This window comes from Phoenix dactylifera, chromosome 14 (assembly GCF_051530095.1).
Source record: "Phoenix dactylifera cultivar Ajwa chromosome 14, Ajwa_hap1_PhDact_Kaust_v1.1, whole genome shotgun sequence".
NCBI classification, from domain to species: Eukaryota; Viridiplantae; Streptophyta; class Magnoliopsida; order Arecales; family Arecaceae; genus Phoenix; species Phoenix dactylifera.
The window spans coordinates 9,327,844-9,352,052 of NC_143203.1; the positions used below are offsets into that span (position 1 = coordinate 9,327,844).

The 24,209-nt window shown below is 41.4% G+C and overlaps 1 protein-coding gene and 1 long non-coding RNA gene across 10 annotated transcripts in view; one reads left to right on the top strand and one right to left on the bottom strand.

The window, feature by feature from the left end:
• LOC103723484 (ABC transporter C family member 2) overlaps positions 1 to 24,209 on the top strand; it is an 85,641-nt gene that overhangs the window by 16,643 nt on the left and 44,789 nt on the right. For 6 of the 9 annotated variants that reach the window (XM_089927342.1, XM_089927346.1, XM_089927349.1 and 3 more), the window contains 4 exons: positions 15,672 to 15,812; positions 22,423 to 22,629; positions 22,713 to 22,811; positions 22,994 to 23,146. In XM_089927342.1, the coding sequence (XP_089783468.1) occupies positions 15,672 to 15,812; positions 22,423 to 22,629; positions 22,713 to 22,811; positions 22,994 to 23,146 (600 nt within the window). The remainder of the gene's footprint in view (positions 1 to 15,671; positions 15,813 to 22,422; positions 22,630 to 22,712; positions 22,812 to 22,993; positions 23,147 to 24,209) is intronic. The other 3 variants (XM_089927345.1, XM_089927347.1, XM_089927348.1) reach the window with 3 other exon arrangements.
• Positions 19,916 to 20,744, bottom strand: LOC148700023 (uncharacterized). The gene is made up of 2 exons (XR_015973190.2): positions 20,627 to 20,744; positions 19,916 to 20,013 (listed from the first exon to the last, which is right to left on the bottom strand). It is a non-coding gene; the product is annotated as an uncharacterized LOC148700023 (long non-coding RNA).

Consider the following 24,209-nt stretch of genomic DNA (forward strand, 5'->3'; position numbering starts at 1 on the left):
GAATATGTGATGCATTTAGGTAGGAAAAGGAACCAAATATGAGAAGTTGATGGTATTAAGAAGAGCTAATAAAGGATGATTGCTAACATTTTATATTCCTTCAGAAGGTAGGATTACTCTTACAAAGGGCTTCACCTTTATTTTTGAGTTTTGCCAAGCATTGTGTGTCTGGACTATTTGATCTGAGTCCAAAGATGACTCCTGTTAGCTTACAATGTTCATATCTTGATGTATTCCCATATTTGAAGATCCTTGATCGACTTCATCATAGTAGCTAATGGCCCTAGAACTCCTCAACCATTCTTACAACTAAATTGGACTTTTCTGCAGAAAACTATTGGTACGGACACCAGTACCAGACCGCCTGTTACGCGGGGCTACTGCGGTCGCAGGAGGATGGTCCAGCCACTTTTGTTGTGGCTGGACTAATTTGATTTCATGTTATTTTATTTTATGTTGGTTGGGTTTATTTGCATATTGTTATTTTAGAATTTTATAGGATTATTCTATTTGGAGGGGTCTTTTGTTATTTTGTAACCCTATATATAGGGGTTCATTCATTTGATTAGGATAAATGAATGATTGACAAAATGAACAGCCTCCTTTCTTCTCTTCTTCCTTCCCCTTTCTTTTCTCTGTCGTCCTGCATCAACTTATTATCAGAGCCCGTGCTTTGCCTTTGTGCCAAAGCAACAGGCCCTGGTGTGTGGCAGAGCAGCTTCCGCTTCCACGTTTCTGGCTGCCACACGAGGTCTTTGCTGTATCCATTGCGCCGCGAACGCTGGAGCATGTTGAAGGGCTGCGCGCTACTCGTGTTGCCAATAAGAGAGGGAGCCTCACCTCTCCTATCGTCTCTGTCCCTCAGTCCCACTGAAAGCAGAAAGAGGAACTTGCGGCCTCAGATCTGCTGTAGCAGTCGCGGGGAAGATAAGTCCCCACCACTGGCCGGATTCGGTGACCGGCCGCTGGCTGCCTCTGCAGTCCGTGGAGATCCGCTTGCAAACGCCGGTGCAAATCTCAACATGACCTCTCGAAAACCATCTAGAACTTTGAAATCAGTTAACGGGTAAGGACCAGACCCGTTAACCTTTTTTTTTGGGGGGGGGGTTGGTAACTCGGATTCGTTCCGGAAAAAAAAATTCCACAGAGTCACGTGACCTGCACGTGACTCCCGCACGTGTTGAGCCGCACGTGAAAAAATACAGGAGGAAGCATGTGACCTGCATGTGCTGTCCCCAAAAAAAAAGAAAGAGAAGAAAAAAAAGAAAAAAATTGCTTACCTCTGTTCCCAACGAAGAAGAAACTCTAGAGCTAGGGTTTCCGCTGTTCCGCTGCCTTTGACGCGCAGCCGCTCAGACGGCTCTGCTGCACCGCCTCCAGTTTCCGCCGCACCACCACCGCGCCGCCCAGCCGCTCGCCACTTCCTGTTCTCCTTCGCATCCGCCTGTATCGCGCCGCTTCTCCACCGCCTCCGCTCCGCCTTCCCTCCGAGCTCCGCTGCTCGTGGCCCTCCCCACTGCCGCCTTCACCACCAACCTCTCTCTTTTTCCCCACCGTCGCCTTCCCACCGTCGCCCACCATCTGCACCCACCACCTCACACCCCGATCTCCTCTCACAAAACCCCAATCCCTTCACCATACCCTTCATTCTCTATCACGGGCCGCTCACCTCACCAGGCCGAACCCGCATCGTACCCTGCTCGCTTTTCAGTCCCTACGCACTGGGCCCATCCCGATTTGCTCCTCATGGGCCCAAGCCCGCTGGCTTGCAAATCCCCTGCAGAGCCCACTTCAACCTGCCTTCCTTCTCTCTTTGGACCATGGCCCGGCAGGCAGATCCTACAGGCCTATGCAGCCCCTTCCTCCTCTCTCTTGCGATGCAACCAGATTTGCGTGAGCCGACTTGCTACACTTGGGTCGTCGCCCTTCGCTAGATCGGGTTTGTTCTCTCCTGAAAATTTAGTTTGCTTACTTTAATTTGGCATATACTAGTTGTTTTGTGCTTGGTGCTACACCCTGAACATTTGAAACACATGTTTTCACCCACCACACAATACACACCGAAAGCCTCTTTGTAGCCCTCTTTATTATTAATTGTAGAGCTAAACCTTTGCTGGGAGACCTACAAGGCTCCGTGATACCCGGCAACCCACTGGATATCTGTACTAGACTACAGCTGCTTGTTGGCTTGCATCACCTACTGGTTTCCAGTTTGACATACTTATCTACTAGGGCGTAGTCTTGTGTTATATTGAGCATACACATTGCATTTTCATCGTCCTTGCTTGCATTAGGACAACCTTACGTCATTATTGTCCTCCTTTGCTAGGCTAGCAAGTAATTACATTCAGTCATCATATGCACCTTCGGAGTGGTTGTCATCCCACATTCCGACACCTAGTCTACCATGGATGTCCGCATCGAAGCCCTCCTGAAAGCAGTCAAAGACTTAACCACTAAGTCTACCCAAACCGATGCCCGCCTCGAGTCGGTTGAGTCCTCCCTACAGCGACTCATTGAAGCCAAAGATGATAGCGAAACCCACTTTTCAGGTCTAGACTTTGATGAAACCCTAGAACCCCATGGCCAAGGTTCGCCAGACCGACTGTATCGATGTATCGATGAGTACCGGTTCAGCATACCTTGCCCACGGCTTTGTTCGGCAGGTCAATTTTGACAATATACCTTTATTCGGCCGTCACCATGCCTGCCCTTGCCCTAGAGGATCAGGCACTTTTCCTAATGCTGACTGAGGTCATCGCTATATCGTGAATCCTAGACACCCTCATGACCATGATGATGATGTGATGAAAGACATTTGGGTTGAGGCTCTCACCTTTGATGGTCACTTAGACCTAAAGGTTTTTTCAGATTGGTTGCATGAAATGGACTTCTTTGAGTGGTATAATTTATCTGAAGACAAGAAGGTCTGGTTTGCCAGGATGAAGCTCATTGGTCGAGCTAAACTTTTTTGGCAAAGCACCGAACAATCGCTAGCTAGAAGACATTAGCATGCAATAACCGATTGGGTAGAGATGAAAGAGAAACTGAAGGAGAAATATCTACCCTTAAGCTACCAAGATAATCTTCTCGACTGATGGAATACTTTGCGACAAGGTAATCGGTCCGCTAGTGATTACATCACCCAGTTTGACGAATTTATGATGCGATGTAATGTGGCAGAAAGTGAACGTATGGTCCTGAGCCAGTTTCGACGAGGTCTTAATGATGAGCTTAGGAAGGAACTCGTCTTTCGAGAAATATCCACCCTCGACTAGGCCTACACATTCGTCCAGAATTATGAGCAGGTAACCAGGTCTACATTTGCTCGACGTTTTGACCTCGGGGGCCACCCTTCAGTGCTCTCCCTTCTGGATCCCGACCTTCGCTGGGATCCACGCCTTCTAAACCTGTTTTCTCCACCCCTACCCCTAGCCGGGACACTAAGGGCTCGTTTGGTTCGCGGGAAAAGAAGGGGGGAAAGTGTGGTCAACGGAAAAGTAATGAGATGCCTCTTGTTTGGTTGGAGTTTTCAAAGGAGAGAGAAGGGAAAGTTGTATTCCCATGGGAATGTGATTCCCACATTTCATGGGAAAGTCTTTCCCATGAGAAATATGGGAAAGTTACTTTCCCATGAGGCGGGAATCACTCTATTTTTACTTTTTCCCAAAAAGTCCCTTCAGCATTAAAGAAGCATTAAAGAGGCATTAAAAACCTAATTTTTATTAAGGGCATAATAGGAATTATATATAACTTTCCTAGGAAAGTGGATGGCCAACCAAACATAAGCACCTTGGAAATTTGTCACTTTTCCATGGTCAACCAAACATGCCAAAAGTACTTTCCTAGGCATCCTCTTCCTAGGAATTTGTTTCCCAGGAATCATATTCCTAGGAAGGAAAATGCTTCCCGCGAACCAAACGAGCCCTAAGGGCAAGGGCATTCTTGGTGAAGCCCCCACGTCGAGTTCTCGAATTCAATGTTTTAAGTGCCAGGGTTTTGGACATGTCGCATCACAATGTGCGAATATATCTCTTGTCATTGAGGCACAAGACCAAGAGGGTAACTCCGGCGAAGTGGAAGAACAAATCTATGAACCAAATCTGGACGACATCCACGACGTCGATGATCAGGAAGAATGACCCGACAATTCAGGTTGTATCCGCATCATGACTCCACCAGTTGTGACTGACTCTGCTTAGTCCGCTATGCATATAGTACGGTGTGCTCTTGCCTAACCTACAATACCTGATGACTGGAGACGCACTTCGATCTTCCACACTTATCTCAAGTGCGGGAACAAGGACTGTAAGGTTATCATTGATAGCGGAAGTTGTATTAACGCAATATCTTCAAACATTGTTTTCCGTTTGGGCTTGATTCCCGTTCCTCAAACCCGACCTTACAAGGTCTCCTAAGTAGATACGTCTTCTATCCAAATCAAAGAAAGGTGTCTCGTACCAATTCAAATTCTTTCTTATACAAACACTATCTGGTGTGATGTAATCCTGATGGATGTGGGTCACCTAATACTGGGCAGACCTTGGCTGTTCGACGTTGATATCACCATCCATGGTCGTTCTAATTCTTGTTCTTTTATATTTGAGGGCACGAGGATTAAACTTAATCCCTTGAGGCCCATGACGCTTGACAAGGGTGAGAAGAAAACTGAGCCAATGAGCAAGTTACTCCATATCCTGAGCCCTGCCGAATTTGAAAAGGAAGTCTTGCGCGATTCCACGGTGTTTGTCGTACTTGCCCTAGAAAACCATCCAAGTACGCCGAGCAAGTTCCTATCTGAAGGCCATTCTATCCTTCAGGAGTTTCCGGAAGTTTTTTCTGAGGACCTTCCAGATCATCTACCGTCCTTGCGTGACTTACAACACGCCATTCAAGTCGAGTTTTCGAATTCAATGTTTTAAATGCTAGGGTTTTGGACATGTCGCATCACAATGTGCGAATACATCTCTTGTGATTAAGGCACAAGACCAAGAGGGTAACTCTAGCGAAGTGGAAGAACAAATCTATGAACCAAATCTGGATGACATCCACAACGTCGATGATGACCAGGAAGAACGACCTGACAATTTAGGTTGTATCCGCACGACTCCACCAGTTGTGACTGACTCTGCTTAGTCCGCTTTGCATATAGGACGGTGTGCTCTCGCCCAACCTACAGTACCTGATGACTGGAGACGCACTTCGATCTTCCACACTTATCTCACGTGCGGGGACAAGGACTGTAAGGTTACCCTTGATAGTGGAAGTTGTATTAACTCAATATCTTCAAACATTGTTTTTCGTTTGGGCTTGACTCCTGCTCCTCAGACCCGACCTTACAAGGTCTCCTGGGTAGATACGTCTTCTATCCAAATCAAAAAAAGGTGTCTCGTACCAATTCAAATTCTTTCTTATACAGACATTATCTGGTGTGACGTAATCCCTAATACTGGGCAGACCTTGGCTGTTCGACCTTGATGTCGCCATCTATGGTTGTTCTAATTCTTGTTCTTTTATATTTGAGGGCACGGGGATTGAACTTAATCCCTTAAGGCCCAAGACACTTGACAAGGGTAAGAAAACTGAGCCAATGAGCAAGTTACTCCATATCCTGAGCCCTGCCGAATTTGAAAAGGAAGTCTTGCGTGATTCCATGGTGTTTGTTGTACTTGCCCCAGAAAACCATCCGAGTACGCCGAGCGAGTTCCTATCTGAAAGCCATTCTATCCTTCAGGAGTTTCCGGAAGTTTTTTCTGAGGACCTCCTGGATCATTTACCGCCCTTGCGTGACATACAACATGCTATTGATTTGGTTCCGGGAGCTACTCTGCCTAATCTACCCCACTATCGAATGAATCCTTCTAAGCATGCTGAACTGCAAATGCAAATTGACGAGCTAATACAAAAAGGGTTTATTCGTGAAAGCTTAAGTTCTTGTGCCGTACCTGCCCTCACTCCCAAGAAGGATGGCACATGGAGGATGTGTGTCGACAATAATCGAACCATCAACCGAATCATGTTTAAATACTGTTTTTCCATCCCTCGCCTTGATAATATGTTGGATATGATGGCAGGCGCCACGATCTTCTCCAAAATTGATTTAAAGAGTGGCTATCATTAAATTCGAATCCGCCCAGGTGATGAGTGGAAAACGACTTTTAAAACAAAAGATGGCCTGTATGAATGGTTGGTTATGCTTTTTGGTCTCTCGAATGCTCCTAGTACTTTTATGAGGGTGATGACACAAGTACTACGACCTTTCATGGCATGTACTTTGATGACATCCTCATGTACAACCAATCAAGAGAGCAACACTTCGTTCATTTGCGACAAGTATGCACCGCCCTATGAGATGCGGAACTGTATGCTAACCTTAAGAAGTGTTCATTCTTCACTTCTCATGTCAACTTCTTGGATTACATTGTCTCATCGGAGGGCTTGTCTGCCGACCCTGATAAGGTCACTGCGATAGCCGAATGGCCCGAGCCCAACACCTTCAGTGCGGTTCGCAGTTTTCATGGGCTGGCCATTTTCTACTATCGCTTCATTGTGGGGTTTAACACGCTTATGTCCCCTATTACTGATTGCCTCAAAAGGGGCGATTTCCATTGGACCAGCGCTGCTGCTAAAGCGTTTCATGATGTCAAGAAGATGATGACGGAGGCGCCAGCTATGCGCCTGCCCGACTTTAGCAAGGCTTTTGAAGTGGAGTGTGATGCATCTGGCCTGGGTATAGGTGGGGTGCTCAGCCAAGAACGCCATTCCGTAGCTTACTTTAATGAGAAGTTAAACAAGGCTAAGCAGAAATATTCTACTTATGACAAGAAATTCTATGTCGTCGTCTAGGCTCTTCGGTATTGGCACCATTATCTGCTGCCCAATGAATTCGTCCTTTACTTTGATCATGAAGCTCTTCGCTATTCCCAAAAGAAATTAAACTCTAGGCATGCCAAATGGGTTGCATTCCTCCAAGAATACACTTTTGTCCTCAAACACACATTAGGTGCCTCTAACACTGCTGCTGATGCACTGAGCTGTCGAGTAACCATACACTCAACCATGTCTATGCATGTTACGGGATTCGACAAACTCATCGAGGACTTCTTTTCTTGCCCTGATTTTGGGGAACTCTACAATGCCCTCGCTAATGGGCGAAGATCCTCGCTCGATGGATTTCACCTTCAAGATGGTTATTTGTTTAAGGTGGCTAAGCTCTGTATCCCATGGGCATAGTAAGAGATTTCTTGGTGTGGGAAGTACATGTCGATGGTCTTTTCGGGCACTTAGCACGGGATAAGACCATCGAAGAGGTGGAACATCAATTCTTCGGGCCTAGCGTCAAACAGGATGTTCTTAAAATCATTGCCCAATGTCGAACTTGCTAATTGGCTAAACACCGAAAACAGAACACCGGCCTATATACCCCTTTACGGGTACCCGATCGTCCTTGGCATGAAATTAGTTTAGACTCTGTGCTTGGTTTTCCCTGTACCGTTAGAAAACATGATTCCATTCTTATCGTCGTGGATCGTTTTTCCAAAATGGCCCACTTTATTCCTTGTTTCAAAACCTCGGAGGCCTCTAAAGTGGCCAAACTCTTCTTCGATGAGATTGTCAAGCTCTATGGCCTTCCTAAAACCATCGTGTTTGACCGGGATGTCCGTTTCATGAGTTACTTCTGCAAAACTTTGTGGCACTCAGTTGGTACGAAACTTAAATTTTTCACTGCTTATCATTCACAAACTGATGGTCAAACAGAAGTAGTCAACATAAATTGTGAGACCCTGAAACTGGGCCCGGTCCATAGACCGGCCCAGCCCAAGGATTTCGACCTCACGTGCGACGCACGTGAGGGCGTGTGAGAGGGGGGAGCCATCCCGAAGAAGCCGGCTCCCCTGTTCTTTTTTAGGGCTTCTCTCATTGAAGGGATTGGAAGAGGAGCCGCTACCGGCCGAGAGAGAGGGAGAGAGAGAGAGCCGCTGAAGCCCCGCTCCTCTTCGGTTCGGGTGGTTTTCCGCTACTTCCTTTGCCGCCGGAGAAGAAGAAAGCCGCCGGATCTTCGCCGAGGCTGAGGTAAGGTTCCTAATTTCATTTCTCTGTTAAACCATTTAAAAAAGAAAGAAAGAAAGAAAGAAAGAAAGAAAGAAGAAGAGAGGGAAGAGGGGACTTACCCGTGTGCGGCCGCGAGCACCGCCGATGCTGCGGGTCCTCGCCGCGGGCTCTTCCTCTCTTGAGCTCTCTTTCTCCTCCATGGGAAGAAGGAGAGAGCCGGCGGACGTCTCCCGAGCTCGCCGACCTCCTTTCGTGGGAGAAGAAAGAAGAAGAGAGAAAGGGGGGAGGAGAAGAAGTCGGGAGAAGAGGAGAAAGAAAGAGAAAGAAGAAAGAAAGGGGGGAAGGAAGAAAAGAAGTCAGAGGAAGCTTCGGGAGAAGAAGGAGAAAAGAAAAAGAAAAGGGAAGGGAAGGAAAGAAAAGAAAAGAAAAAGAAAAGAAAAAGAAAATAAAAGAAAAGAAAAGCAAGAAAAAGAAAAGAAAAAAAATAAATAAATAAATAAAGGGAGAGGGTGGTTTACGGGTATGAACCCGAACCCGAACCCGAACCCGAACCCGAACCCGGGGCGCTAGACACTTCTGCAGGATCGGCCCTGGAAGAATGTTAAAATTTAAGTTTTATATATATTGTGATTAATTTTAAAAAAAAATATGATTTTTGGATATTAGGTTCTGCAAGGAATTTGTGAGATTAATTGGATTGTTGTGATCGCGTTCAATGTAAGTAATGAACTGCCTTTTCTAGACTCTTCATTTATATAATATTATTTTTGCATCGAATAATTTGTTAATGAATTTATATGTGATTTATGAATTTTACGAGATGATAATTTGAATGAAAAATGGATATGTGAACTGGAATAATATTTTTCGGATATATTTACTATTCTTGCATCGTGTATGCATATTTAGATCGGACTATGATATATCTATTATGTTACAAAAAGAATTTTGATGTGCATCAGATTTAGAACTCTCAGCCTGGCTATGTTCTGGATCCTGCCAATAGGGGGTTATGCATTGGCAATTCTGGCCCCACCACAGGGTATAAGTGCGGTATTCTGGCCCACTCCGCAGGGTATAAGTGCGGTATTCTGGCCCACTCCGCAGGGTATAAGTGCGGTTCTATTTCTGGCCTAGCCACAGGGTATAAGTGTGGTCGTAGCTAAAGGCTGATGAGATGAATATGATTTGTTTCGAATCAGATTTATGATTATGTATATAAATATTTGAAAAATACGAATTTTAATGAATTTGTGCTTGAAAAGAAATTGATTATGTTATTATGTTGATTCATCGTAATTTGTATTTATATTTTATGTTATTATATGAATTGACTAGTTAAGGTGTTTATTACTTACTGGGCTGTCTAGCTCATTATACAATTTCTTGTTATTTTACAGATTCTGAGAACTAACCTATCGGGGATTTAAAATGGGAGAGCGACTAGAAGAACTGAAGCACAAGTTATCTTAGATTAGGCTTTATTTAAATTGATGTTTTATCTTTATTGTTCCGCTGCGTATTTAGAACGGTGAGACTATATAATTTGGATCAGTCAATGAAGTAAGATTGCATTTATTTCAATTGAATTATTTTAGATATATATATATATATATAATTGAGATGTTTGGTTAAGATGCCTTGCATGCTCGTGGGGAGAGTTTCTTACGGGTGTGCGGTGGTTGGCGCGGACCCCCGGCTCGCGATCTCGGGCCGGAGGCGTGACAACTTTTATGGTATCAGAGCATAATTGGATAAATTATGAGATAAGAAAATCTGACATGACATGAGTGTAGGTGGGTAGACACTAGGAACATTGGGACGTTAGTTTATGATGATTGTAACAACCATTCTATGTACTTGTAATGAACTGGTAAGCTTATTATTGGCATGCTGCTATATGATAGACATAGGTCAGGATGCCTCCACGTCGGACGAGAAAGACTACTCGCAGAGCTACTAATAAGGCACCCAACCCGCAAAATGACAGCACACCCCAACAAGTTGGTAACACCCCTTAGTAGGAGAGAGTCGTCAATCCTGCTAGTGATACTCAGACAGGACAACAAGAACCGGGCCTAGGCCAGGTTATGCAGACCATAGTGGGCCTTATGCAGATGCAACAACGGGTGCAACAGCGGTTGTTCCAACAACAAGCGCAGTTGCCCCAGACACAACCACAGCAAGGACGAGGGGAACAGTGTGAACAACGTAGCAGTATAGCTGAATTTAAGAGGCTGACTCCTCCAGCTTTCAAGGGGACTACAGAACCGTTGGAAGCAGACAATTGGCTTACAGAGATGGAAAAAGCATTTGCTGTCTTGAGATGCCAGGATGATGAAAAGATTTTGTTTGCATTATACATGATGCAAGGTGAGGCATTCAACTGGTGGCGGATGTTGGAACATAAATATGAGCATGATAGGGAGCCACTCACTTGGGAAAGATTTCGAGGAGCATTTTATGATAAGTATTTTCCTCGGAGTGTAAGGACGCAGAAAGAGCAGGAGCAAGGTATGCGGTACCGACTGTACCGACGTACCGGTGGGCATCGGTACCGGTACGGTGCCGAACCAAACCGAGCCGAACCGGTACTGTACCGATGGGGCTAAAAACCAAAAAAAATTGGAGCTGGTATGGACTGGTCGGTTCGGGCCGGTACCGGTTCGGTATGGGCCGGTACCGAGTCGGTTTGGGCCGGTACCGGTCGGTACGGGCCGGTACGCGTCGGTACGGGTCGGTACGGGCCGGTACGGTTCGGTACCGAAATATGTAGCTGTACCGTACCGGTAGGGTCCGGTACCGGTATGTACCGGCCGGTACCGGCCCGTACCGACCGGTACGGCAGACCATGAGCAGGAGTTTATTCATCTAAAGCAAAGGAGTATGACCGTTGCAGAATACGAAGCTAAATTTACCGAGCTAGCTAAATTTGTTCCAAAGTTAGTCAAGGATGAGCTAGATCGAGCGCATAAATTTGAGATGGGACTAAAGACTGAAATTAGAAAACAAGTGGTACTTTATGAATTGACTACCTATGCAGCTGTGGTAAATAAGTCTTTGATAATTGAAAGGAAAGTTAATGATGAACGGTTGAAAAGGGAAAGAAATCAAAAGAAGAGGAACATGTCAAATGAATTTCAGGGGCAGTGCAATGAAAACGCCGAAAGTTCGAACAAGAAATCCATGAGTGACAACCCTAAGCAGATGAATAGCAATAAATGTTCCAGATACGGTAAGGCTCATGCTGACAAGGATTGCCATTGGAATACCGGTGCCTGTTTTAGATGTGGTAAGATAGGTCATAAAATTTCAGACTGCCCACAAAGAAACGAGAATAGACCTACTCAGGTAATGGAAGGAAGCCAGGGGCCAAAGACTCAAGGAAGAGTATTTGCACTTACACAACAAGATGCACAGGCTTCTGATGTGTTGACGACAGGTATTAATCTAGTCCCAATATTTATTTCTATTTATTGTCTTGCCATGCCCACTGCTCTTTGTTAGACAACTCATTATGCTGCTAGAAAAGATTAAATAGTTACATAACATTTTTTTTGATTTATTGTCAAAAGAAGAATATAAACTTTTAAATTTCAAAAGTGTTCACACGGATTAAGACATAATAATGAATGTACCAACAAGCAAGTAATTCTAGAAAAAAAAAATCTAGACTTGACACGGGTATGTTGAGGTTTAAATCAGAGTGTGCAGAGGAAGTGTGGTGAATGGAATTGTTATGACATTGGTCAGACAAGACGACTTTGATTTGAAGAGTGTTATGACTTGATTTGAAAGAAATATTCTCTACTCTTGAACCTGCATGTATGAAAATTTCGTGGACGAAATTTTTTTTTAAGGGGGGAAGGATGTGGGACCCTGAAACTGGGTCCGGTCCATAGACCGGCCCAGCCCAAAGATTTCGACCTCACGTGCGGTGCACGTGAGGGCATGTGAGAGGGGGGGAGCCATCCCGAAGAAGCCGGCTCCCCTGTTCTTTTTTAGGGCTTCTCCTCTCATTGAAGGGATTGGAAGAGGAGCCGCTGCCGGCCGAGAGAGAGGGAGAGAGAGAGCCGCTGAAGCCCCGCTCCTCTTCGGTTCGGGTGGTCTTCCGCTACTTTGCCGCCGGAGAAGAAGAAAGCCGCTGGATCTTCGCCGAGGCTGAGGTAAGGTTCCTAATTTCATTTCTCTGTTAAACCATTTAAAAAGAAAGAAAGAAAGAAACAAAGAAAGAAAGAAGAAGAGAGGGAAGAGGGGACTTACCCGTGTGCGGCCGCGAGCACCGCCGATGCTGCGGGTCCTCGCCGCGGGCTCTTCCTCTCTTGAGCTCTCTTTCTCCTCTATGGGAAGAAGGAGAGAGCCGGCGGACGTCTCCCGAGCTCGCCGACCTCCCTTCGTGGGAGAAGAAAGAAGAAGACAGAAAGGGGGGGGGGAGGAGAAGAAGTTGGGAGAAGAGGAGGAGAAAGAGAAAGAAGAAAGAAAGGGGGGAAGAAAGAAAAGAAGTCAGAGGAAGCTTTGGGAGAAGAAGGAGAAAAGAAAAAGAAAAGGAAAGGGAAGGAAAGAAAAGAAAAGAAAAAGAAAATAATAAAAAAGAAAAGCAAGAAAAAGAAAAGAAAACAAATAAATAAATAAATAAAGGGAGAGGGTGGTTTACGGGTATGAACCCGAACCCGAACACGAACCCGAACCCGGGGCGCTAGACACTTCTGCAGGGTCGGCCCTGGAAGAATGTTAAAATTTAAGTTTTATATATATTTTGATTAATTTTAAAAGAAAATATGATTTTTGGATATTAGGTTCTGCAAGGAATTTGTGAGATTAATTGGATTGTTGTGGATCGCGTTCAATGTAAGTAATGAACTGCCTTTTCTAGACTCTTCATTTATATAATATTATTTTTGCATCGAATAAATTGTTAATGAATTTATATGTGATTTATGAATTTTATGAGATGATGATTTGAATGAAAAATGGATATGTGAACTGGAATAATATTTTTCGGATATATTTACTATTCTTGCATCGTGTATGCATATTTAGATCGGACTATGATATATCTATTATGTTACAAAAAGAATTTTGATGTGCATCAGATTTAGAACTTTCAGCCTGGCTATGTTCTGGGCCCTGCCAATAGGGGGTTATGCATTGGCAATTCTGGCCCCACCATAGGGTATAAGTGTGGTATTCTGGCCCACTCCGCAGGGTATAAGTGCGGTATTCTGGCCCACTCCGCAGGGTATAAGTGCGGTTCTGATTCTGGCCCACTCCGCAGGGTATAAGTGCAGTATTCTGGCCCACTCCGCAGGGTATAAGTGCGGTTCTATTTCTGGCCTAGCCACAGGGTATAAGTGTGGTCATAGCTAAAGGCTGATGAGATGAATATGATTTGTTTCGAATCAGATTTATGAATATGTATATAAATATTTGAAAAATACGAATTTTAATGAATTTGTGCTTGAAAAGAAATTGATTATGTTATTATGTTGATTCATCGTAATTTGTATTTATATTTTATGTTATTATATGAATTGACTAGTTAAGGTGTTTATTACTTACTGGGCTGTCTAGCTCATTATACAATTTTTTGTTGTTTTACAGATTCTGAGAACTAACCTATCGGGGATTTAAAATGGAAGAGCGACTAGAAGAACTGAAGCACAAGTTATCTTAGATTAGGCTTTATTTTAATTGATGTTTTATCTTTATTGTTCCGCTGCGTATTTAGAACTGTGAGACTATATAATTTGGGTCAGTCAATGAAGTAAGATTGCATTTATTTCAGTTGAATTATTTTAGATATATATATATATATATAATTGAGATGTTTGGTTAAGATGCCTTGCATGCTCGTGGGGAGAGTTTCCTACGGGTGTGCGGCGGTTGGCGCGGACCCCCGGCTCGCGATCTCGGGCCGGGGGCGTGACATAAATCTTGGTAATCTCTTACGGTGCCTTGTGGGCGAAAATCCTCGTAATTGGGACTCAGTTCTTCCTGTCGCACAGTTTGCATATAATAATTCAGTCAATAGGTCCATAGGCATGAGTCCATTTGAATCTTTTTATCATGATATTAATGGGATGCACAAATAAGCAATTGGCTTCTTCAAATGCTGTAAATGCAATTCTTTTTATCCGTAATATAAAGAATCAACAATTATTCTAGTTAAAAAGTGAATAATTATGTGGTTATTTTGTAATAGTAGTAACATTTTGATGGTACTATTTCTACCTTTTCCCAACATGTCTTTAGAATCTTCAATGCTTTCCTTGATGTGAATTTGTTCTCAGTTAATACATGCTGTGGAGTGGCCTTTTTATTATCTATCATCACCACTTGAGGAACTACAACATGATAAAATGGCAGTGTTATATAGAAGCATGGCACCGATGCCAGGTGTCTAGAGTGTCTATGACCTTAACCCCCAAAAGTCTGAACATGAGGACACTTTCATGCAATACAACTAATATGAAAATATCCTAAATATGTTGAACATTGGCATAAGCTTACTAGTTAATAACACTTTTGTTTAAGAAATTTTCTGTCACTAAAATAGTCTAGATACTTTAAAGTTGCTGTACTGTACCGTAGTGCTAGTATGGCACCAGTACGGGGTCCGGTACCAAAACAGTGAATATTGCTTTAAACTAATACTGTTTACTAGTAATATGATTAAAAATTCAAGTGCCATCAATTGCAATAAGATATTTTTTGATGGGATGCTCCAAAAATGATGCCAAGAGCTGACACTTCTGACTAATGTAAGCAAGACAACATTTTGGAGTGTCTTTTGTCTTGTGTCCAAGTATCCAAAAGTGTTAACACTCCAAAATTTCCAAAGAACTGGGGTGTCCATGTGACATATCATCAAAGAATTTCCAAAAACTGAAGCATCCACACTCTCATTTGACAATCTTTTTAGAACTTTCTTCTGACGAAAAGAAAGCAAAACAAGTTTCGACTACTTCATAAGGCATAATAAATATTATAATTTTTTTCTTTCTTCAAGATTGACCACAAAAAAAAAAGACTCCCAGGCATGCGCAATTTGTTGGCACCTCTGATTGGAATCAATCAAAGGTTTTTTATCCATAAGAGAGTTGATTCACTGACTGCTGTGGAGAAGATGCACAACATCTTCATCAACTGGACTAGCTGCTTACCCACATAAAATGGTGCTGCAATTCTACCTACCAAATGACAGCTTCTCATCTATCACCCTTTACCTGTTAACCTTGATCTGTTCTCCCACTTTTTTTTCCTATTTCCCTTTTAACTACTTTTTTCTTTGCTTATTCTATGTACATTCTTGGAGACAATCTCTGACTCCTAAATTTCTCAAATTTTCAGTAACTTTTGGGTGGTCGAACATCTCTTTTCCTCAATAAAAGAAAAACGATTTTACTGCACGAAGTTGATCATAATACATGTGAATTAAGAAAATGATACCTCTTTTTGAGGCTAACTATTTCTTCTCCTATTTCCTGATTCTTATTGACCTTCACTGGTAGTTTATGAATTGTTGGAAATCTAACTTTTGATTCATAATGCACTAGCAGTTATTCCAGAAATCATGTAGTACTGTAACTGTGCATTATTTGTCTGTTCATCTTTGGCAGGTTGTGAGTGCTAATGTATCATTGAAGCGTCTGGAGGAGCTGTTCCTATCTGAAGAGAGAATACTGTTGCCAAATCCACCTATCAACCCAGAGCTTCCAGCTATCTCAATTAGGAACGGATATTTTTCTTGGGAGTCAAAGGTTTATTTCCATATTTTAACTTTTATTCTTTTTAGCCAGTTCTCTCTCTCTCTCTCTCTCTGGTGATGGGTTTTTCTTGGTATTAGTCCTTGAAAAGCATGTCATGACCTTGTTAACAAATTGATGATTTTCATGTTCATCGACAGTAGTACAGGCGTAATGGGCGATTCATGGTCCTGCTAATATTTAAAATGATCATACCTAATACATTTGTGTGCAGTTATACTCAATTTTCTGTATGGTGCCTCTGTGGTAACTTATTTGGTGTATTTTTTATATGCGTAATCATGCTCATATATCTGGTGTAACACAAAATATTTACTCATCTTTCATATTTACTAGTAGGCTGAAAATTTAATTGTGCTTGTATAAATCAGCATAAACAAAGTCATACTGCCACATGTATGTATATAAACCTGTTATGAAATATGCCAATCTGTTAGTTGTCTATGTTTCACCATTCTGTATGTTTTTTTCATCTTTGCATTCTGCTTTAGAGTTACTAAAGTTCCCTACTTATTTTCATCTTCCGTATTGCATTTACCCTTTAGGGCCTGTTTGGATGATTAGGCTGAAAATCCTAGTGGGCTTGTGGATTGGGCCAGTACAATTAGTAAATCAGAGGATTACAGGCCTAGATTCATGAGTACCTGGGAATAGCTTTTATTGAGGTCTTTTTTTCTCTCTATGGGATTTGGGCCGGCCCTCTTTTAAAGCTGCTCCTGGGTACTTATGAATATAGGCCTAGCCTAGCCTGTAATCCTATGATTTTGCTAGTTGTACTGGCCAATCTATGAATCTAGTAGGATCTTCAGCTCAATCATCAAAACAAACTCTTAGTGTTATCTCAGGTTTAACAACTCTATAACATCATCTATTTATTTCCTAAATTTTCTAATTAGTATTCATCGAACATACCACTTATGCATGGTTCTTGCTTATTTCTTCACTAAATTTGACCTTTAAGCTTTTCTTTTCCCCAAATTACTCTGACCTATGAACTGCATATGACCTGACTTTAATGAACAGTACACCTTGAACTCCTAACTTCTACATTAGAGGTCACTCTTGTTATCGAAAATTGCTTGATCATTTAAATGTGCAGAGTGCAGACCATATATTTCCCTACTAGTTGTGAGGGTGAATTTGAAAATGATTGGATCCTCTTTTGGGCATTATGTTTTCCATTGTCAGAGCAATCTGCCAATAGGATTGTAAACTATCCAAATTATTCTTAAGGTGACAGTTGAACTTGTTATGTTGCATTGTGGTTACCAGATTTATATTGTTACAGCCTGTTAGGCCCTACCTTTTACAAGAATGGATTTTGTGCATTGATGTACCCATATGTTCATATGTGAGGTCTTACCTCCTAGGTGATCCAGGAGGATCACTAGACTCACTCTATGCCATCTTGGCCACTTTGGGTAGGGGGGTAGGCTTGGACAGGGTTTGGGAGCCATATCAAGGTTTCGTCATATAGGATAATTTCTATAGAGAATGACTTTCACATATTGTATCCATTTTTGGCAATCTTTTCTTTTTCTTAATAAAATTGGATACCTTCTTAAGATCTACAACATGGCAAGCATTCGAAGCTCGTTGGGTTTGAAATGACCTCGATTCAAGGCTGTTTAACCAAAACTCTTTTTAGTCAAAGCTGATTGGGGCATATCTCCTGATTTTGTGAAGAATTTGACCATGCATAGTCAAATTTGATATAGGAGTCGAGATTTACCTTTGTAGAAAATTTCGCCAATTTTGTATATTTTTATTTTTAGGAAATTCAATCTTTTCTCCAAGGAGAGTAATCGTGAACCATGGTAGGGAATTCAGATCTTACTAGTATAAATAGAGGCCATGTACTGTAGATTTGTATATTGATTTGAAGATAGTAAAGTAGAATTCCTACTTTTAATTTTCATATAAAATTCATTTTGTTCACTTTTTTGTTTGGTGTGAGATTTGATTTGAGCAGGTTGAACGGAGAAATTCCTTCTCTTCCTACTACATCAGTTGGAGATCTTCTAATTCAAATTTAGGAACAATGAGAACTAGAAGAATCACCTTACATTTATTAAGAACCATGACTAGAAGAAACTAAACTACAATCTTTTTGTCTATGCTTGTAGCGCCAAAGCGCATCCTGCCATAAGATTTTAAAAAATCCAGTAGTTATGATGGACATTCTTTCTGCAACATGTTTGAAAGGGTGATTAATCATGCTGTTTGCAGCATCCTTGACTTTATGTTGGGGCAGCCAATCATCTCCAGTAAAGACTTTGTAACTTACAATGGAATTTGGTAGGTATACCTCAAAACTTTAAGAGATCCCTGCAGTCTCTATCAAATTTGAACAAGGGCGCGATTATCTATGTTTAGCCGAGTTGTCTAATACATCTAACAATCTGTCTCTGAAGCAAGGATGCAAGAACTGCTTGGTTCGGCAGAAGCCGCTTGGTTCAAGTGTAATTAGGGCATCTTGGTTCTTACAACCTACGGTTGGGGGGAACCAACCAAATCATACCCGAATCAACCAAACTGCTCTAGGATTGAGTGGTTTGCTCTCGAACTAGGTCGGTTCAATGGTGGGATGGGCGGTAGTACTTGGGACCCCTTTTGGGCCTTATTTCTCCTTCATTCTCCCCTTCTTTTGCTAGAAAAAACAGTGAGGGAGAGAAAGCAAGGTGGGAGGCTTCAAACCTAGGTCTTTTTCATCAAGCAACAAGGATTTTTTGGATCAAACAATCAAAGGCCCAATGTATGTGGCTTATTCCCTCCTTTTTGTTTATTTTTCAAAAAAATCCTGGGTGAAATCACAAAAAATTGCTGAATGTACAGAAGAAACTATCAGAATTTCATGGAAATGTGATGCAGTGCTTGGATTCATGCTTTAAAGCTTGAATATGATCTCCAACGTGATTTTTTTGGGTTTTTGGGGTGGCCCCAATACCTATATTCCAGAGTTAATCCAATCAAGTGATGTTTGTTCAGATTGATTTTTTGAAGTGATGTAGGTAATGGTGTATTCTACAGGCCTAAACTGGTTTTTTTTTGAGCTATTGTTTATTTTAAATATTAATTTTATTAAAAATATTTTTTAGAGATAATAAACATGTAAAACTTTAGAAAATAATTTGATAGCATGTTTGCAATTAAAATTTTCTATAGTTCTTGGAATTTTAATAGCAATTTTTGATTTTATTATTTATAAATATATTGGAAATTTTATAATTTCCAAAAATGTACTTGAAGTTAGATGTGAATCTGCCTGCCCAATAGATTGTGTCTATGATTGTTTGTGACATGAAACAACCTGTAGCATGGGACTATCTTATTGATACATACAAGAAACTCCACTTGAATCATTTGCTTCCTCTTTACCGACAAAAATCCGCACTCGATAAAATTTATTATTTTGAGCATGGGTTTGCTTGCACTCTTACCTTTTTTATAAAATATTTAAAATTTCAAGACTTTTTAAGCATATATCGATCCATTAGTTGTAATTGTCTGTAGGCCCCTTCTATCTAGATTTATGATCTATAGTAATCTAATTGCTTGTTGAATGCTAATCTTAGAATTGTAAATTTATTACATATATGTTCTTTATGTAATACAAGTAGCACATGATATATTATTTGTGATAAATATGCATGTTCCCAACTTTAGCATAGAGCAAGGTTTGCCGTACTAGCTAGTACTGTACCGTACCATGCTACTATACCATATTATTATCAAACCGGTACGCAATCTTGTACCGTGCTAATACTTGGTTCGCCTCGTCATCTCGTACTATACCGCATACCGATACTGTCACGCCTCCGGCCCGAGATCGCGAGCCGGGGGTCACGCCAACCGCCGCACACCCGTAGGAAACTCTCCCTACCAGCATGCAAGGCATCTAAACCAAACATCTCAATTATATAAATCCAAAATAATTCAGCTGAAATAAATGCAATCTTATTTCGTTGACTGACACAAATTATAAAGTCTCACAGTTTTAGATACGCAGCGGAACAATAAATTTCTAGCATGTAAAACTTGGTTCTTTAAATAACAAAACTTTGCAATGTCTCACACTTCTAACAATAGTCTAAGATAAAACATCAATTTAAATAAACCCTAATCTAAGATAACTTGTGCCACAGTTCTAGTCGCTCTTCCATTTTTGAAACCCCGATAGGTTAGTTCTCGGAATCTGTAAAACAATAAGAAATTATATAATGAGCTAGACAACCCAGTAAGTAATAAACACCTTAACTAGTCAATTCATATAATAACATAAAATATAAATACAAATTACGATGAATCAATATAATAACATAATCAATTCATTTTTCAAACACAAATTTATTGAAATCTGTATCTTTCAAATATTTATATACATAATCGTAAATCTGATTCAAAACAAATCACATTCATCTCAACAGCTTTTAACTACGACCACACTTATACCCTGTGGCTAGGCCAGAAACAGAACCGCACTTATACCCTGCGGAGTGGCCAGAATTGCCAATGCATAACCCCCAATTGGCAGGGTCCAGAACATAGTTAAGCTGAGAGTTCCAAATCTGATGCACATCAAAATTCTTTTGTAACATAATAAATATATCATAATCCGATCTAAATATGCATATGCGATGCAAGAACAGTAAATATATCCGAAAAATATTGTTCCAATTCATCTATCTTTCATTCAAATCATCATCTCGTAAAATTCATAAATCACATATAAATTCATTAACAATTTATTCGATGCAAAAATAATATTATATAAATGAAGAGTCTAGAAAAGGCAGTTCATTACTTACATTGAACGCGATCCACAAAAAAGCCAATTAATCTCACAAATTCCTCGCAGAACCTAATATCCAAAAATCATATTTTCTTTTAAAATTCATCACAATATATATAAAACTTAAATTTTAACATTCTCCCAGGGCCGACCCTGCCGAAGTGTCTAGCACCCCAGGTTCGGGTTTGGATTCGGGTTCATACCCGTAAACCACCCTCCTTTTATTATTATTATTATTTTTTTTCCTTTCTTTCTTTTCTTTTCTTTTCTTTTTCTTTTCTTTTCTTTTTCTTTTCTTTTTTTTCTTCTCTTCTCTTTTCTTTCCTTTTCTTTTTCTTTCTCCCGAAGCTTCCTCTCCTTCCTTTTTTTTCGTTTTCTTCTTCTTCTCTTCCCCTCTTCTCTCGTGACCATGGAGGGGAAGGCGTGACCCCATGCCGAGGCTCGGAAGGGGCGGCGGCCTGAGGCCGGTAGGCGGTGCCTGCGACTCGCGGTGGCCGACCCTCTCTCCGTCCCGTGGAGAAGAGAGGGCTCGGGAGGACAGCAACCGACCCTCTGTTCTTCCCCTAGAGGAGAGGGAGAGCTCAAGAGAGGAAGAGCCCGCGGCGGGGGACCAGCGACGTCGGCGACGCTCGCGGCCGCACACGGGTAAGTCCCCTCTTCCCTCTCTTCTTCTTTCTTTCTTTTTCTTTTTTTTTTCAAATGGTATAGCAAAGAAATGAAGGGTAGAAACCCTTACCTCAGCCCCGGCGAAGATCCGGCGGCTTCTTTTCGGCGGCAATGGAGAAAAAGGAAGACCCCTCGAATCGAAGAGGAGCGGGCTTCAGCGGCTCTCTCCTTCTCTTTCAGCCGGTAGCCCAAGGAAGAAGAACCCAAACCAGGAGGGGGGGCGTCTGGCGGCTCTTCTTGGTTGGTCTCACAAGAGGAGAAAGAGGAGAAGCCCTAAAACAGGGGCTCCCCCTTCTTCGGGATGGATCTCTCCATCACGCTGCCTCACGTGCGCCGCACGTGAGGCTGAACTCTGGGACTGGGCCGGTCAAATGGACCGGGCCCAGTTCCAGGGTCTCACAGATACTGTAATAGGATGGTACTAGTATGGGGTCTGGTATTGAAATGGCGAACCTTAGCATAGAGAAAATCATTACTAGGGTTAAGGTGATACAAACACCTTGCAAAAACATAGAATTTGGATGAGAAAATATGATAAGAAATACAAAGACATAAGTTTGGGAGGCCAAAAAAAGGCTGTTCCGAGGATATCTGGGGCGTATTTATGCATATCCGTGACTAGCCTTTATCGGTGTGATCCTTGCTTCGGCACGAACCTAACCCACCCTTAGTCGGTGTGGGTTCAATCCTCAGTATTTCTATCAGGCTGATAAAGCTTTGTCACATAACACTTACAATGCCTTTTTTTCCTACAAATTTCTTCTAGGAAAACGAAGAAACATAAAATAATAAAAGAATATTCCTCTCCCTCCCCACCTAATATGCATTAGTGTTGAACCTTTTGTGATGCTGACACATGAGATTGATTCAACTCCATACAAGTCTTCTGTGTTTGTTGTAGGTATGTCTCTTCTGCTTGTATGCAAGGTCTATCCTTCACAAGCATTCCAAATGAAAATAAAATGATTGGATTCAACATTTTGTGTTGTTAAAAATACATATTCTGTGTGTTAGAATAATTCCTTGCTAGTTTTATATGAGCAGGTTTTCATCCATCATTCCTGTGCTTGAATACCTGCCTTTTAAGATGTACATCTTTTCTTTTACAAGAAACTACTCGATATGTGATGTAGCAAGCCATTGCAGGCAGAGAGGCCCACATTATCAAATATCAATTTGGATATACCTGTTGGTAGGTTAGTAGCAATTGTTGGAAGTACTGGAGAAGGAAAAACATCTCTAATATCGGCGATGCTTGGCGAATTACCACCACTGCCAGAAACAAACACATCTGTTGATGTTAGGGGAACTATTGCTTATGTACCTCAAGTTTCATGGATTTTCAATGCTACTGTGAGTTCGGGTGTCTTTAAGTGTCTTCTTCATTGAAGTAATGATAAAAAATTATTGTTGACACTTTTTTCTGTGCAACATAGGTACGTGACAACATATTGTTTGGATCTCCTTTTCAAGCATTACGCTATGAGAGGGCAATTGAAGTGACTGCATTACAGCATGACATTGACTTGCTTCCAGTGAGTATACAAGTTGCAATCCATGTATACAAAAACCTGAACAACCTATCTGCTTCTTAAATTTATCTAGTGTGATCCTCTTACTATGTATGCTTCAGTGGTAATCCATGTCTGTTTTTTGTTGACTGTTGAATTTCACATCTTTCACTGTTGAATTTCACATCTTTCTCTTGTGTTATCAGGGAGGTGATCTCACAGAGATTGGAGAAAGGGGAGTGAATATTAGTGGTGGGCAAAAGCAAAGAGTTTCCATGGCAAGGGCAGTATATTCGGACTCAGATGTATATATATTTGATGATCCTTTGAGTGCACTTGATGCTCATGTTGGTCGACAGGTAATACTAGTCAAAAAATTGGGATACGAATTATATTTATCATGTCTGATTACTTTTTCCATGTATTGTTCCTTGCCGGTATGAGAGAAACATGGCTCAATTCCATCTCAGTGTTCCATTACCAAAGTAGATCGACCTATGCTATTGGTGGCGACTAGTGCCAAAAGTGCGACTTAGCTTTTAGGCCACCTTGATGCCCCTGCTTGGGTCACAAAAACATCATTGCCAATTCTTCCTACCAGCCAACTGGTTTATCAGGTTTCATGGCAAACCAGTCTCTCACTTGGAGTTGCTGTAGGAACTAGGCCCCAATTTAGTTGGCTGATATCAAGTTGAGAACTGGAAACCAAACTTGCCGGAGCATCATTGGCCAAACCTTGTTCCATAAAGCTAACCCCAAATGGATGGGGCAATTGCAAAATTTTGTTAGAATTGAACTTTAACATTCAAAGTGCTGTAGATTGATGTGAGCAAACTGATTCCACTCATTCTTAAAAGTATATAGTGCTTCCAAAGAATAAAATAGTATGCTCTGCCCAATTTAATAATTATGTGAAACAAAATTCTTTTTGCTTTTCTAACTATTGCTTGGTCTTTACAGCAATTGTTACATAATCCTTTAAATCACCTTTGATAAGTCAACTCAACTCAACTAAGGCTTAATCCTAAACTAGTTGGGGTTGGCTACATGAATACTTTTCCTCCATTCTACTCTATTTAGGACCACATTTTCTAAAAGATGTAGCAATATCAGGTAATGATTGCCGAACTAGTAACGGAGCCCATACCAATTGGCCACCAATGCGGTATTGTGTCTGTTTAGTACCGTAGTGACACATCGTACATCCTGTGTGCTGATCTGCTGACCAGTATGCCATTTTCTTATTTTCTTTTGTTTTTTCAAATTTTTGTTTTCCATTTTTTTTATTTTCACTTAATTTTGATAGTTATTGTTGTCTAATTTGTAATTTTATCATTGTTTTGATTTTTTTTATCATGAAATGGAAATGAAGTAGAGCCGTTAATGTATTTATAAATAAATGTGTACAATACAGCAAATGGA